At 39.5% G+C, this 17,678-nt stretch overlaps 1 protein-coding gene across 7 annotated transcripts in view; it reads right to left on the bottom strand.

The window, feature by feature from the left end:
* Positions 1–17,678, bottom strand: part of PSD3 (pleckstrin and Sec7 domain containing 3) — a 574,055-nt gene that overhangs the window by 235,529 nt on the left and 320,848 nt on the right. For 5 of the 7 annotated variants that reach the window (XM_056569241.1, XM_056569246.1, XM_056569244.1 and 2 more), the window contains one exon: positions 14,373–14,463. In XM_056569241.1, coding sequence (XP_056425216.1) covers positions 14,373–14,463 — 91 coding nt within the window. The remainder of the gene's footprint in view (positions 1–14,372; positions 14,464–17,678) is intronic. The other 2 variants (XM_056569232.1, XM_056569238.1) reach the window with 1 other exon arrangement.

Genomic DNA, 17,678 nt, shown 5'->3' with positions numbered 1-17,678 from the left:
AAGAAGGTGTAAGATGGTTATAGGAAGCCACTGATTTCAGTTATTTTTTCCAAAGGGTGTGCAATCAAATATTAAGTTAAGGGTGCTAATAATTTTGTCCAGACCATTTTTGGAGTTTGGTGTGCTTTTTTTCCCCTCCCTTTTGGTTTAGTTCCAATACACACAAAGGGAATAAACATGTGTATAGCAAAACATATGTTACTGCAATCCTTTTCTGTGAGAAATACTTACATTTCAGGGGTGCCAACGTTTACGGCCATGACTGTATGGTCAATTATTAATACATAGTATGCATCAACCATCTATTCATGGATATAGTCCATGGAAGATAATTTCAGAAGCTTCATCGAACAACTAAATATGACAACCTCTAAAAATGTGTCAATGTTATAGTTCTTGAAGTGGATTAAAGCTCACGCTGCCTGATCTTACACTGACTCCAACTGTCAAATTATTCATTGGGGATTGTTTTATCACTTTATGGCAATAAATGTATTAATTTAAGATTCACTTATGTAAAACAGAGTAATGTGGCTATACAAGGTAAGATATATCCAATCTTAGGCCTAGTTGTTATCTGAAAGGAACAGACTCTTACCACTGAATAATAAGAAAGCTTAAAGGTAGAGATCTGCATAATTATTACTAGTAGTCACTTGAATGGAAAGCTTTCAGCTGTAGTTATTACAGATGCTGCTATTGTGGTACTGCCCCACTTAGCAGTGGCCCCCTGTACAATTTTGCAGGTAAACAGCAGTTTGATCCACAAACCTGGGTAGCCAATAACAATCAATGTTACCAGTCATGTGATTTGGTGTGACTGCTGCTTACCTGCAACATCACGTGACTATTAACAATGTATTAAAAACTTTGTCCAATCAGCATGGGCATAGCTTTAAGACAAATAAGGCATGCTACTAACTGAGAATGTATCATTGCCAGATAGTTGCCTCTTGACAACACCTTTGTAGCGGCGAAACATGTTGAGGGTGGTAGTGTGGTTGACACCGAGATGGTACTTTATTTGGTGTACTGCAGCACCGAATACTGAATAACAGAGAGGGATATGACCTGATAGCGATATGGTGTACTATTCATAAGCACCCTCACACCTTCATTTTGACACCACTGATCTAAAAGGGTCTCTTTTTAACTATGAAAATAAAAGTACATTTTTAGGGGTAGGCATCTAAGAGGGGTGTTAGTAACTGCGGGATTCAACCCAGGGGTTTATTTGTGTATATATTAAAGACCCCTTACCCTCCATGGGTTGCTTGTTTGTTGTTGTAAAGAATAAAGATTTTTAAAGCTTTTTGACAAAAGTGTATGCTTTTTATAACCCTAAAGCAGCCATGTGGAACCTATATGGTGCAAATACACAAGAAATAAGTTCATAAAATGACCAAAGAGAAACCATTCTGCATATAAATTTTAGTTTAGCACCTTGTACTGCTTGTCACCAATGCGTGGAAATGCTCTTCTTAAAGTCTGCAAGCTGTCTGCATCTTGTCTGTGCTCTGAGGCACAGAATGGAGTTAACCACACCTCCCTTCTCCCCTCCCGGTCCTTTTTTTTATGGACCAAAAAGGCTAGATTTTCAGAGGCCTCTAGTGGCCATTATTTCACATCTTTAGCAATTAAATTGTATGAGGAAAATGCTCAGTTTTTAAAGAAGTATTAAAAGGAAAAAAGTAGTTTCTAACGACAGTAACGTTTTAACTGTTTAACAATGTATGCAGCTATTTTCAGGAAGGTCTTTTCCAACACAACTTTTTTAATCATGTGTTTGTTTAGATATTAGCTATTGAAGTCAATCAGAGATAGAAACTGCATGCCTTTTGGCACGGTTTTTTCCCATGTGAACACACCCTTACAAATACTGCTGGAAAATATTGCTGTGTGAAAATAAAAGGGGAATTAATACATTAGCAATGTGTTACTTATAAAGCGGGCCCTCCTTGTCATACTTAATCTATGTACGCAGTAAAGAAAGAGCCCAACATCCTCATACAGAATGGAAGATACATTTATATTCAAAGTAATTGTTGGCGCCACTAGTAATCTACAGCTTCAACCTCAACCTCACGTTGGAGAAAATATAAGTGAAGCTGAATGCTATGTGCACATCCCCAGGGAGTTTTCTGTCACATTATATGGATTTTAAGAATTTAAATATTAATGCCAGGTCATAAAATCTCAAGGTCGCTTGTTAATGTTAAGGACACAAGTAAAAATCATCTGACATAGTGTGTCTGGAGTAATCTGGCACTTCTTCATTTGGAACAGTGCAACTATATAACTAAACTCTGAAGACATTGCTTAAAGGAGTACTCCGATGCACCACCAAAAAAAAAAAACATGCCACAATGTAGTCCATTAACTTACCTTTTCAACGACCCCTCAATCATCTTAAATGGCCCAACTGTTCTCCTCTTATGGCTGCCCGAAGTTTCTGCTAAAAACTACATCTCCCAGCATGCCCGCTCCTGACATCCGGCCAGCTCCTGCCTAAAGGGAGAACGTTAGCGCTGATTGGAAGGCAGCGCAGAGATAGGCGTTTGCAGAGCTGAGCCTATGGCAGCTCAGCTCTGCGAATATATGAATATATTTCTGAGATGGGGAGTGGCCGACTCGGGACCGGGAGGCCGGCAGAGCACACAGTGACTCATGGAGCGATGAGTCACCGGGCTAAGATGGCGGCGGTGCCTAAGAAGCAGCGGTCGAGCGTCATGGATTGAAGAAAAAGGAGCCACCTTCTGGTCGGAGAAGAAATGCGGGAGAAGACCAGGAAAAGAGCCATATGGATAAGGTAAGTAATTTACAATGTTCTATAACTTTGTTTTAGGCTTAGTTTGCCCTTAAAAAAACGAGTATCGGAGTACTCCTTTAACCAATACCTCAAAAGAGAAGCTGATCAGAGTAGAAAACATACCTATTCTTTATTTATCTGTTCATCTATTATACAAACAAATGAAGATAAACTGTGTATGCCACTTCTGTACCATAATGTAAATTTAATGACTTCTCTCAGCCACAAATCAGGGTTTACAAAAGAGATTTTAGATAGAAAATTTTGTTGAAAATTGTTTTGAGCGTAGTCAAACCCTAGAGATGTTATTCATTTTGCAAAGAACATAAAAAGAGGAGCCCATCAGCAAAATAAAAACAGGGCCATCGCCTAAGCTAACAGCATTACTTCAAATCCGCAGAAAGGTATTTCAATCCTCATCCTTTTACTTGGCACAGTTTAGTAGACTTCAAGTGACAACCTTTGACCCCTTTGCAAACATATACTTTTATTTGAAAAAACTTATTGTCCCTAACCTTATTGCAAACACAGTCCTGTGGCAGCGAAAGCAAACACAACGTATTTCCCGCTGCTTGACAGATTTTTGCAGTGTCAAATATGCTGCGTATCTGCGTGTCATTAGTTTCACCAGAATTAGAGGGTTACTCTAGTGAAAACTTTTTTTTTTTTTTTTTTTAATAAACTGGTTTCAGAAAGTTAAACAGATTTGTAAATTATTTCTATTAAAAAAATCTTAATCCTTCCAGAACTTATTAGCTGCTGAATACTACAGAGGAAATTCTTTTCTTTTTGGAACACACAGCTCTCTGCTGACATCATGAGCACAGTGCTCTCTGCTGACATCTCTGTCCATTTTAAGAACCGTCCGGAGGAGAAAACCCCCATAGCAAACATATGCTGCTCTGGTCAGTTCCTTAAATGGACAGAGATATCAGCAGAGAGCACTGTGCTCGTGATTCAGCAGAGAGCTCTGTGTTCCAAAAAGAAAAGAATTTCCTCTGTAGTATTCAGCAGCTAATAAGTACTGGAAGAATTAAGATTTTTTGTTATAGAAATAATTTACAAATCTGTTTAACTTTCTGGCACCAGTTGATTTAAAAAAAAAAAAAAGTTTTCCACCGGAGCACCCCTTTAACTTGTTCTTACAGACGTGTAGTGCATTTGACCCAGATGATAATGACACTTAACTATCCCCGATCCATGGTCTCGTACGTTCGCTATCTGCTTTATTCAGGAGGTAGGCTTAGTGCACGGGCGCAGCTCCAGGAGAGCGCTGATGTTACTGCGGCAGCTTTTTCACTCAGCCAGGTTTGGGGAAGCAGCAGCGGTGATGTCAGCGTGCACCAAGCCTGCCTGTTTTACCCAAACCCTCTCACAATAGCATGCTTGTCCCGATTTATTACAGTACCGTTCTCAATCTACAGTACTGGCCAAATTTGAAGATATATAATAACCTCTTCCATATATAGAATGACGCAGTGCTCAGATCTAACAGCAGCTCTCTCAAAGCAGAAATAGCAGGGGCCCACGCCAATTGTTTACAACTCAAGGTAAGGAATTTCTGCAACAGTAAAGGACTCTAGTACAGGCAGTAAGGCAGTTCTCAGTCTCTAAAGTGCACAGGCTTCCAGCACATGCTAAATCCATGGCAAAAAGGAAATACACTTGACAGGGGGAGATCACTTACACTACTTATTAGTGCACCAGGGTGGCCATGAATAACACTGGAAGCAAGCTCCCAAATACCAAACTAACTATATGTTTTAACAAACTTGCAGCTAAGGTTGCAAGTTAAAACCTTGGACAGTAGGTTTACAAATTGACTGAAGTAAAAGTCTGTGTCTACTTTTGTCATTAAAATAAGCTTAATATTACATAGTTGCTTTTAAATTAGCAGCTAAAATGAGCAGTAAACATAACACAATAATAATGATGGGTTTAGTACAGTAGGTTTTGCATTTGTTTTACAGACTAGATGTGACAGTCCTGGTAAACCAGACTGTCAATTGCTATGCTATGCATGAAATATACTAAGCAAACAGTAGAAGTGGTCACATGTAGCAGTATAGAGCTGGAAAGCTAATTTCGTATGGAGCACAACCTTTGTAACATGCAATTTATGACTTGTTATATCTGAGAGATGTACATTTCAGCCATGAAAAGAAATATAACACACCATGACTGTATAATAAAGTCTGGCCTGCTGATGAGAACCAGAAATTGTGGTACATAAATCTAACATTAAAATGCATGAAAGCAGAGCTACAAAAATACCCGCAAAATGATGCACTGTAAAATTGCTCTGAATAGTAACCGTATTAGATTTTTATCTTCATTACTTAGGTTGCCTAATATTATTGTACGCCATTGGTCAAAACTGAAAACTTCCCAGTGCTCTAGAATGCTTAAAGGGGTTATCCAGGAAAAAACTTTTTTTATATATATCAACTGGCTCCAGAAAGTTAAACAGATTTGTAAATGACTTCTAATAAAAAAAATCTTAATCCTTTCAGTACTTATGAGCTTCTGAAGTTAAGGTTGTTCTTTTCTGTCTAAGTGCTCTGTGATGACACGTGTCTCGGGAACCGCCCAGTTTAGAAGAGGTTTGCTATGGGGATTTGCTTCTAAACTGGGCAGTTCCCGAGACACGTGTCATCAGAGAGCACTTAGACAGAAAAGAACAACCTTAACTTCAGAAGCTCATAAGTACTGAAAGGATTAAGACTTTTTAATTGAAGTAATTTACAAATATGTTTAACTTTCTGGCACCAGTTGATATATAAAAAATACCTGGAATACCCCTTTAAAGAAGCACTCCTTTTTATTATTTTTTTTGCTTTTTTATAGTTAGAGAATATTGTAAATATTCTTGTGTATGTCTTGTGCTTATCTATTTTAGCTAGAGTACCGGGCGTTAGATTGGCTTTATTTTGGTTTGCATTGCCTTCACTGAAGCAGTTCTGTAATGCAGCCTACATTTCTTCCATGAATACTCTAGCTTTGGGTGGGGTGGTTGCTTAAAGGGGTATACCATTTTTTTTTTCATTTGACTATGCTACAGGGGCTGTTAGTGTAGATCATGATATAGTGTCTGTATCAGTGTTTGATAGCTGTTCTTGCAATTCTTAGGTCCTCTTTGCCCCACTGTTTATCTTTAACAGCATACAAAATAAGTGTAATTTCAGGTCTTCCAGGGTTGCAGTGCGGCCCGAGACATTATATCACTAGTCAGGTGTTTAAAGGCAGCCTGTCTGCTTCAATGGTTGGAGTGGCCGCTGGGTGTGTGGGAGGGAATCATTCTTCACAGGGCTGCAGGGAATTGTCCCAGGTGTGCTTCAATAGGTGGGGTGGCTGATGTGGGAGGGAGAAAGCCGACCTCACACTTACTAACAAGGGATCCTGGGACTTGCAGTTGGAGGGAGGGAACCCTAACGGGAAATAGCCATTTCACAAAAAGAAAGTAGCAGCATTAAAGTAGACTCACAACTTTTTAACACCAAGACAAGTGCAGATCCTTCCTAAGAATGTCCATTACTCTCTGGCAGGTAAGTACTATAATTCCCTCTTGGTGGATAACCTCTCCAATGGAAAAAAAAAATTCTTTAAATCAACTGGTGCCAGAAAGTTAAACAGATTTGTAAATTACTTCTATTAAAAAAATATTAATCCTTCCAGTACTTATTACCTGCTGAATACTACAGAGGAAATTATTTTCTTTTTGGAATACAGTGCTCTCTGCTGAAACACGAGCACAGTGTTCTCTGCTGACATCTCTGTCCATTTTAGAAACTGACCAGAGGAGCATATGTTTGCTATGGGGATTTTCTCCTACTCTGGGCAGTTCATAAAATGGACAGAGATGTCAGCAGAGAGCACTGTGCTCATGATGTCAGCAGAGAGCTGTGTGTTCCAAAAAGAAAAGAATTTCCTATGTAGTATTCAGCAGCTAATAAGTACTGGAAGGATTGAGATTTTTTAATAGAAGTAATTTACAAATCTTTTTAACTTTCTGGCACCAGTTGATTTAAAAAAAAAAAAAAAGTTTTCCACCGGAGTACCCCTGAACGCAGATATTTATCTCATCAGGCTGCTAGTGCTGGAGGTTCAGCCAGGTAAACTTTTTAGACTAGCTTAAAAGGGTACTCCATCCCTAGACATCATATCCCCTATCCAAAGGATAGGGGATAAGATGTCTGATCACGGGGGTCCCGCCGCTGGGGACCCCCGCAATATAGCATGTGGCACCCACCTGTTTCTGCTCCGGAAGCGCTGGAGGGTCTGGGTCCCGACCACCGGAAGGGAAGTCTGTGACGTCACGACTGAGCCCCCGTGTGACATCACGCCCCATCCCCTCAATGCAAGTCTGAGGGGACGGGGCGTAATCTGTACAATTGTGGTAAAATATCACCTTTATTGTCACGCTGTTAAACGCAGTAAAAAAATTCAATGTGTGAACACAGCCCCAGAAGTGTTATAACTACTATATATACTGATCTCAAATATAGCACATGGAGCTGGCAGGGGACATATCTAAGAGCTAGTAGGAAGGAATCTGGTAGGTAATTACAGTTCACAGGAAGTTACAACCCAGAACTGACATATTGTTCTGACACATTAAGCAATAAGCACTGTTATTTTCTGTGGGTCAGACTTGTAATCACATGACCAAGTAACAGTAATAAGACACATAGAGGCAGCTGCACTGAAATAAAACAAGATACAGCTGACATCTGCCGAATATAGAAGGGGCTCTGTCTCCATATGCATTGCCCATGCTATGTTAAAACACATATGGGCAGTCACTAAGAGCTTAAAGTGGTTTTTGCAGATGCAAGTTAGGGTACGTTCCCACAGGTTGGTTAGCTGTAAGTTTCCAATGGCGAGTTTTTCTCTACGGAATTTCCGCAATGGAAAATCAGCAGCAGAATATTTAGGTCAATGTAATTTTCTGTGGATTTTTCGCTGCAGAAATTCCAATGTGAACATACCCTTAAAGGGGTTATCTACCATAAGGTGATTTTAGTAAGTACCTGCCAGACAGTAATGAACATGCTTAGGAAGGATCTGTGCTTGTCTTTGGGTTAAATGGCTATGTTGTGTGATTACCATAATGCTGTGGCCATCTTTTTGTGAATTGGGTATTTCCTGTTGAAGTTTGTTCTCTAAAACTAAGCATACCATAGTTCCTTGTTTATAAGTGTGAGGTCACTTTACTCCCTCGCCATCCCACCCATTGAAGCACAAATGAGTTGCATTCCATTCAGAAGACCTGTGTTTTCTATCTATAGTACCTACAGCTTTGCAAAATTATTTCTCTCTGACCCAGCGGTCGCTCCATCCATTGAAGCAGGACATGCTCCCTTTGCACACCTGACTAGTGATGTCATGTCTCTGCACTGCAACCTGAGTAATTGTGCATGCTGTTAAAAATAAATATTTTGGCGAAAATCACATAAGAATTGTGAGACCATGGTCGCACCCAGGTACAGACACTATATTATGAACTATACTAACTTAACAGCCCCTGTAGCATAGTCAAAAAAAACTCCTGGAATACCCCTTTAACCCCTTAAGAACATAGGACGTACGGGTACACCCCCGTTCCCATAAGGACTTAGGGCGTACATGTACGCCCTGATCCCGCTAATGGGGTTTAAACTGTTCTCACAAGCAGAGAATGGTTTAAACCCTGTGGGTCCCGGTTGCTACAGGCAGCCAGGACCCACGGCTAATGCTGGGCACCGCCGAACGGGCCAATGACTGGCATTAACCCTTTAGACATTGATTGCGATGTCTAAACTGAAAGTTAAACTATCCCGGCAGCTCAGCAGAGCTGATTGGGACTATCGCGACAAGCAATCAAAAAGTCCCATCAAAACAACACAATCAGCATCAATGAAAAATAGCAAACATGGATCTTTGCAGGCGCATGGACAGCAGTGGATAAAAGTTCATGGAGTCTTCAATACATATAGATGTTTATTTTAAGCACATAAAAGCAACGCGTTTCCTGCCCCTAGTGGGCACTTCATCAGGCAAGTGTGCATGTACACTTGCCTGATGAAGTGCCCGCTACGGGCAGGAAACGCGTTGCTTTTATGTGCTTAAAATAAACATCTATATGTATTGAAGACTCCATGAACTTTTATCCACTGCTGTCCATGCGCCCGCAAAGATCCATGTTTGCTACTTTTCATTGATGCTATTTGGACCGGTGAACCAGGATAGACCGGAGGATCGTGGCCGCTGACAACCTAACCTGATTAATACGCTGTATGGTTTTGTGCCCTTAGCGCAACACATTGTGGTAAGTGTGACCTTTATTGCACTTATTCACTGTCTATAAACGTATCACACTAGGGGCGCGTGTTCCCTCTTTTTTCCCTTTTGTCTTTGCATCAAAACAACAATGGAACCGATAAAAACTACAGATCATCATCTGTATGAACCCTGATACCGCCCCATACACAGAAAAATTAAAAAGTTATAGGGGTCAGAAGATGCCAATTTTAAACACTCTCATTTTGGTGCATGTAGTTTATAATTTTTTTTTATGTATTAAAATAAAATAAAACCTATATAAATTGGGTATCCCTGTAACCGTATGGACCTACAGAATAAAGATAAGTGTCATTTTTACCGAAAAGTGCACTGCGTAGAAACGGAAGCCCCCAAAATTTACTAAATGGCGTTTCTTTTTTCATTTCACCCCACAAATAATTTTTTGTTGTTTTGCAGCAGGTTATATTATAAACTAAGCAATGTCATTACAAAGTACAACTGGTGACGCAAAAAAACAAGTGCAAAACGAAAAAGAGTCCTTAAGGTGAAAATAGGCTGAGTCCCTAAGGGGTTAAGAAGCTTCTTTTAACCATGTAAACATAACCTAACATGGAAAAATGTAAATAAAAAAAAATGTAAAAGGAAGGAAGAAGAAAAATTCTCAAATGTATGTTTAACATATAAACGTGATTTAAAGGTCATTCCCTGATTACACATTCCCTTTAACTCTGCTGAATATCAGGTCAAATGGAAAGACACATTTAATATTAATCACAGAAAATCAAAAAGTAGAGATACCACCAAATACCATACATTTGACTATTAAATGAATAACCCCTGTGTACCAATAATATAAATAAATAAATATATATATATATATATATATATATATATATATATATATATATATATATATATAGGGGAATATGCAAAGCAGCTCATTACATCACCTTTTCAGGTAATGTTCCCTGGTATCAGCTTAGCTCCTGTTAAGGAATATAAAAAGCTGATCGGGATTTTATGCCAAGCCAGACTACTACCCAAAGGGCAAGTTTCTACCCATCTGCAGACAGCTGTTTCGTGGTTTTTGCCACTCGTCAGTACAGAGCAGGGTGATCTGGCTTGGCTGGGGTAAGAGGCCTGAGAGCAGCTAAAGGGGACGAGTATTTACCTCAGGGCGAGGTACATTGCTGGCTCACTTAACCCCTTGATGAGCTGTGCGCTATGCGCAAGCCCAGCAAGGAAAGAGTTAACTTACACTGCTGGACAGAGTAGGTTAACCCTTTGGGCGGTATACACTATATACAGCTATCTATAGATAGCTGTATATAGTGTATACAGAAGACGAAGTCCGCTTACTTCCCTCGAGTACCGGGCAGGTCTGTGTAGCTCCGCCCCTAGCGATGACGTCATTAGGGGGCGGAGCTACAGAAGGGAACAAGGCTAGTTAATCTGAAGCTCTGTTCACATTGTCCGTTTTGTATAATGTGAACAGACCCTTCTGGCAGTGTCTACCCAGACAGGGAGACTCCAGCTGTTGCTAAACTAAACTGCATCATGGGTGCTCTCCCCAGCGGACAGCGCAAAAATGTCATAACCAATTTTTTGTGTTTTTTGTTTCAGATCCGTGTATGCAGAGGATTACTCTGGATTCGATGGATTACAGCGGATTATTTTTTTTCTTTTAATAAAATGGTTAACGAGGGCTGTGGGGGAGTGTCTTTTTTAAATAAAATAATTTTTCCAATGTGTTGTGTTTTTTTTATCGAATTTTCAGGCTTAGTAGTGGAAGCTGGTCTTATTGACTGAATCCATTACTTAGCCAGGGCTTAGTGCTATCCCCAAAAACAGCTAGCGCTAACCCCCAATTATTACCCCGGTACCCACCGCCACAGGGGTGCCGGGAACAGCCGGTACCAACAGTCCCGGAGCGTCAAAAATGGCACTCCTGGGCCTAGGCGGTAACAGGCTGGCGTTAATTAGGCTGGGGATGGCCAGTATCAATGGTCCTCGCCCACCCTGGTAACGTCAGGGTGTTGCTGCTTGGTTGGTATTGTGCTGAGAATGAAAATACGGGGAACCCTATGTGTTAAAAAAAAAAAAGCGTATAGGGTTCCCTGTATTTTCATTCTCAGCACAATACCAACCAAACAGCAACAGCCTGACATTACCAGGGTGGGCGAGGACCATTGTTACTGGCCCTCCCCAGGCTAAATAACGCCAGCCTGTTACTGCCTAGGCCCAGGAGTGCCTTTTTTGATGCTCCGGGCCTGTTGGTACCGGCTCTTCCCGGCACCCCTGTGGCGGTGGGTACCGGGGTAATAATTGGGGGTTAGCGCTAGCTGTTTTTGGGGCTAGCACTAAGCCCTCGCTTAGTAATGGATTCAGTCAATAAGACCAGCTTCCACTACTAAGCCTGAAAATTCAATTAAAAAAAAACACAACACATTGGAAAAATTATTTTATTAAAAAAAAAACACAGCCTTCGTTAACCATTTTATTAAAAGGAAAAAAAATAATCCGCTGTAATCCATCGAATCCGCAGTAATCCTCTGCATACACGGATCTGAAACGAGAAGAAAAAAAAACACAAAAAATTGGTTATGACATTTTTGGCGCTGTCCGCTGGGGAAAGCACCCATGATGCAATGTCTACCCGAACAGGGAGCCACCAATTGGTGCAAAACTACAACTCCCAGCATTCCCAGACAGCCTTTGGCTGTCTGGGCATGCTGGGAGTTGTAGTTTAGCAACAGCTGGAGTCTCCCTGTCTGGGTAGACCCTGCCAGAAGGGTCTGTTCACATTACACAAAACGGACAATGTTAACAGAGCTTCAGATTAACTAGCCTAGTTCCCTTCTGTGGCTCCGCCCCCTAATGACGTCATCACTAGGGGTCAGAGCTACACGGACCTGCCCGGTACTCGAGGGAAGTAAGCAGACTTCGTCTTCTGTATACACTATATACAGCTATCTATAGATAGCTGTATATAGTCTATACCGCCCAAAGGGTTAACCTACACTGTCCAGCAGTGTAAGTTAACTCTTTCCTTGCTGGGCTTGCGCATAGCGCACAGCTTAGCAAGGGGTTAAGTGAGCCAGCAATGTGTATACTGTATACACATTGCAGGCTCACTGTAAGTTCTTGCTGGGCAGTAGATATACGATGTATACCTACGGCTCAGCACCAGCTGTTCTCCCGGCTCTGTAGCCCTGAGAACAGCTGATCCCGACATTCACATAAGGAGGATCGCAGCGGGTGTCAGGAGGAGTGACATCCGCTGGGATCTGTCCCTTACTGCAGGTACTACTACTCCCAACATGGAGTACACTCTGCACACTCTGCTCCATGCTGGGAGCTGTAGTACCTGCATTAATAGACATATTGCAGCGAGTGTAACTTCTGACACCCGCTGCGATCTGTCTATTAATGCAGGTACTACAGTTCCCAGCATGGAGCAGAGTGTACTCCATGTTGGGAGTAGTAGTACTTGTAGTAAAGGAAAGATCACTGCGGGTATCACTCCTGATGCCCGCTGTAATGCTCCTGTATAATGTATGGATGCGGCGGCCGCTCTCCTATGGTCCCCTGCACGGCCGTATATATACACATATTCCTATTTCTCACAGAGAGCTGTGATTGGCTGGAACCATCTGCCCAATCACAGCTCTGCGGGAAATATGAATATGTGTGTATATATACGTGAGTGCAGGGGACCATAGAAGAGCGGCCGCCGCATCTAAACATTATACAAGAGGATCGCAAGGGACCCCGGCGATCTGTCAATTAGTACAGGTAACTACTACTCCCATCATGGAACAGTGTGTTCCATGCTGGGAGTAGTAGTACTACCTAAAAAATGTTTTAAAAAAATTAAAAACACGCACACACTACATTATTATTATTGTCGGCTACATATTTAGTGCTTTACCCGCTCACATAAATTGATCCCTGTTTAAAAATGAATAAACATTTCATAATAAAAAAAGATACATTTCGTTAGATACAATTTTTTCCATCACTACTGTATCTTTTTTATTATAATTTTTTCATGGTACCCTACGAAATTTTTATAAAAAAAGGTATCTCCATAATTTTTTAGGATCACTAAAGTCCAAAACAGAATAAAAAGGTTTAATTTTTTTCGGGTACATTCGGTAAATCTAACACCCGAATACCGAATGTATCCGAAAAATCTAAACCGAAAATATTACCGAACTGAAATTTTTTTCCAAAACGAAAAAATGAAACAAAAATTTTTCTAGTGCACAAGTCTATTAATTTCCTTTTATAACATGCTTTTAATATCCTCAGTTTGGCTTTTAAAACATCTTTGCTAGTTTTGAAATGTAGCCAGCAATAATGGCAACACTTCAGATATGATCACTGCATAGCTTCACAAGCATTAGTTATCAGATAAAGAGATAACTTTAAACGTTTCCACTGAGAAAAGAACCCCAACATATTCACACAAAAAAAAATCTACTTTTTTTTTAACACATTCAAAACATTTTTTTTTTTATATGTGAGGATTAAAGACGGAATCATCCTCAAATCCATTTCACACTTTATAGTGCTAGTAGATGCACTGTCAACTACTAACTAGAAGATGGTCTGGTGGATTGTAAAGAGATTGAACCTGTCAAGAGGTAGTGGTCATTTACCACCAGGGACTTCCAACCTCTATGGAAATTAACTCCAGCAGTAGAGTGGAATATATACATTGACATGCAGCTAGATGGGATGTTTGTGGATGACTAAACGGTGCCTTTCCAAAACTGACACAAAAGTAGATATTGCTATTATTTATTTGTTATAAAAAAAACAAAACAAAAAAAAAAACCTGTTGTATGCACAATACAGTCCTAAAATAAAAAAGTAATATTTTACCAATAGTAACTTCATTCATTTGGTACACCGGTCATGCGAGATGATGTGTCACTACAGATGGCACGCCATTACACAAAAAACTACTTGAGTAGAGGATCAGAGGTAGAAGATAAGAGCAAAATTCAAGGTTAGTATATTATAAAGGTACATAAATAGGATTTTCACAAATACTTTAGGCACTTTGCTAGTATATTTATGAAAGTAGCTTAAGACTACAAGTCCTTTGCCCATCGTGAATCTTGCATAAATCTAACAAACACAGAAATATAGGTACAAACTGCAAGTCTGACATGAGATTAGAAAGCTGATATCAAAAAGCATATGATGAGGATATGATGGCGTAGTGACATTACAGTGCTAAAATGGGACATTCTGCAATAGTAGGACTGACCTTAAGAAGCCCCCGTGGGAAATCTGTGCCTTCATTCACCCCTTGAAGATTGGCAATGAATTCCTGACAGCTCATCTTCTTTCCAATATTCTGAAAAATGGAAGGTCAATCATTACAATGATATATTTCCTTGTACCCAAATTAATGAAGGCAGAAACCTGCCATGCGGCTGAACCAATGATACAGACAGATACTATGAAATGGATAGCCAAATAGTACTTTTGCATACTGTTGTGAGTTTCAATGACATTAAATATCTATATGAAGTTAGGAGATGTGAGACAAGCACAGATACTGACTCAAAACAGATAAAAGGGGACAATGAGCTGGTGCCTTCTTTGCTGGGTCCGACATTCCTTACTTACATACACTAACTTCTAATATCTTTATTCATTTTTGTTTGTTTTTCCAAGTGCACATTAAGGTGCTGGAGTGATTTTTATTTTTTAAATAAAACTTGATTAAATGTTATGTTTTAGTGGAGCAAAAAATTATGTGAAATTCTTTCAGTAGGCTCTTTGATGTATCACTATATCATTACTATCTGTGATAGTAGAGCCTGTCCAGCTAGGACAAAGATGATGCTGTAGCCAAAGCACAGGTTGGGACAAAGTCCAGTAAGTGAGGGTGAGACTAGCACCCCTGGTCCTGTTTATCAGACTTCTGTCTGAAAACAGATAGGAGGGAGTTACAGAGCAGCCTGAAGTGATTGGGTGAAGAGATCCAGCACAGCAGACTCATGGAAGAAGTGAATGCATGGTGGGTGAGGGTGGGCTCAGCGCTTGGCTTGAACACTCCACTTTCCTGAGCAGTGGATGCCAGCAGCAGTACAGAGGTATCCGTAAGCCAAATACAGAAGCTAAACACATTAAAAAAGACATGTAAAGCATCTGTTCAACCTAGTGAGTAACATATATAAGCATTGTTTTTTTTCTGTGAGATGACAGATACAGGACACTAAGTGTTAACAAAGGGATCATGTCATCTGATACTACAGCTAAGGTCCTGATATTGTACAGTGTAAACCTCTTTGAGAAGAGCCACCAAAATTGGAATGAAAAGTGGTCTTCTCTTAAAAAAATTATCAATATATATAATGTATGGTGGACTGAAAATCTATGATGCGAAATCTGGTTTAGATAAGGGAATGGTCTTCTCAATGAGGTAGTTTTCAGGGAGGTTTCACTGTATTCTAATCTGAGATAAAAGCTCATGATTGGATAAACTAGGACATTTTGGTTCATCTAGTTGGATATTGAAACCGAGTGTTCTCTCCCCCCTTTAGTTTGAGATTTCTCAGTGCCATGACATTCTTTTAAATTACAATCACAACTTTCTTTAAGATGGTGGTTTCCTAGTGAACAAGACAGATGACCTGGCCTTGACTAATCAAACCATAGCCTGTAATAAATCATTACATACACTTCAGTTCTATGACATGTGCCAAAATGCTATGCTTGGCAAAACATATCTGTTAGGAAAGAACATTCATCAAGAGTGATGAAATAAAGTCATTCTGAATCCTAAATGAGTCTTTAAAGCTACCTATAAGAAAGCTTTTGATGTATCAATAAAACAATACCCCAGTTCTCCCTATACATTATACTAAATCACTAAGGGCCACATACTATATGGTGTTATAACTGCCTATGTGGAGTGAGTAAGGACACAACAAATGAATATGCATGATTAAGTCATTACAGTTATTACTGTAATACTGTCTTGAAGCGTATAATGTATACATGTTCTAAGAGCTATCTGGTAACATAGTAAAAGAGCTCGCTATGTTAGATGCACCGGATACCCAGAAAGAACATCCCCTACTATGATGAAGAACAGCTCACATTTCCTTCATGAATTTAGTCAATAGTAATTCACATAGCCATTATGCTTATTTATAGTCACAGTTAAAATGCATGTCAAAGCAGAGTTCAATAATCCACACAGATTTATATGCCTTGTTGAAATCTAATAATTTACAATGTTACCTACATAATAACAGTCAAATTATTTTGCACATAAAAAAGACAACAAAACCCTGCTATATATTGCATTTTTCAGTTCTATACTTTCCATATTATTATTTTTTCTTAAATTTTACTTCGTATCTTTAGTAGGAGCTGCAATAGAGGACATTGAAGCCTAAAGGGAAAGATGATGTACAAAGACATACTGACATTTTCTCAGCAGAATCTGCGATTGTGGATTTTTACATATGGAACTGAAATTGGATCACACTGTACTGCAAACTGTCAACCTTCAGTATTACATATTTGTCCAGAATCAGATCAGTTGTACCACAGAACCAAATTCCTTCTTATTCTGTGCTTAGTACTGTACTGCATGCACTGGAATTCTGTTTTCATGTTAGAGGCCAAACTATAGACCAAATGAAAGCAGAATTTACCTTTAAGAATTCACGACATATTTACAGGATATGCCATAAATGTCTGATGAATGCAGGTCCCACTTCTAGGACTGGCACCTATCTTCAAAATGGAGGTCTCACAACCATCACACTACCTAAGTGTACACTATGAATGGAGAGATGGCACATCTGCCCATCCATAGCAGCTACTTCAAAAGGCAGGGGCCAAGGGGACCCCTTTAAGACATTTATCACATATCCTATGAATATTCCATAGATGTCTTAAAGGGAATCTATCATTTAAATTTAATAGACTGTTCTGAGGCCCTTATATTAGACCTTCCTCAGGCCTATGTATTGATTGTCCCTAAAACATTTAGTCTACTTTAAAACATGCTATACAAAATAAGGCTTATGTCTAAAAAGGACATAGTAGCTTTCTTCCTGAAATAAAAGGGTTGTATCATGAACTAAACAATAACAGTTAAATTATTTTGAACATAAAAAAGACAACACAAAACCCTGTTATACATTGCATTTTTCAGTTCTATACATTCAAAGTCTTAGGCTTCTTTCACACTACAACATTTTCCATTTTTAAACATCCGTTTGAAGTTCCATCTGAAAACCAGCTGAAAACTATCTTCTGTCACAAAATAATCAGTAATCAGTTATCAGTAACGGACTATAACGGGTTCAAACGGCTATTAGAAAATCCCATAGACTATAATGGGATTTTCTAACGTACGGATTTTATTACTGCCGTTTTCAGCTGATTTTCAGACGGAACTTTAAACGGATGTTTAAAAACGGGAAGATTTTGTAGTGTGAAAGAAGCCTTACTGATGTTCCATATCATTTTATTTTCTTACATTTTTCTTCTTATCTTTAGTAGGAGCTGCAAGAGAGGACATTGAAGCCTAAAGGGAAAGATGATG

This window comes from Hyla sarda, chromosome 1 (genome assembly GCF_029499605.1).
Source record: "Hyla sarda isolate aHylSar1 chromosome 1, aHylSar1.hap1, whole genome shotgun sequence".
NCBI classification, from domain to species: Eukaryota; Metazoa; Chordata; class Amphibia; order Anura; family Hylidae; genus Hyla; species Hyla sarda.
The sequence above is the reverse complement of the archived record's forward strand: the minus strand, read 5'-3'. Positions and strand labels throughout refer to the sequence as shown.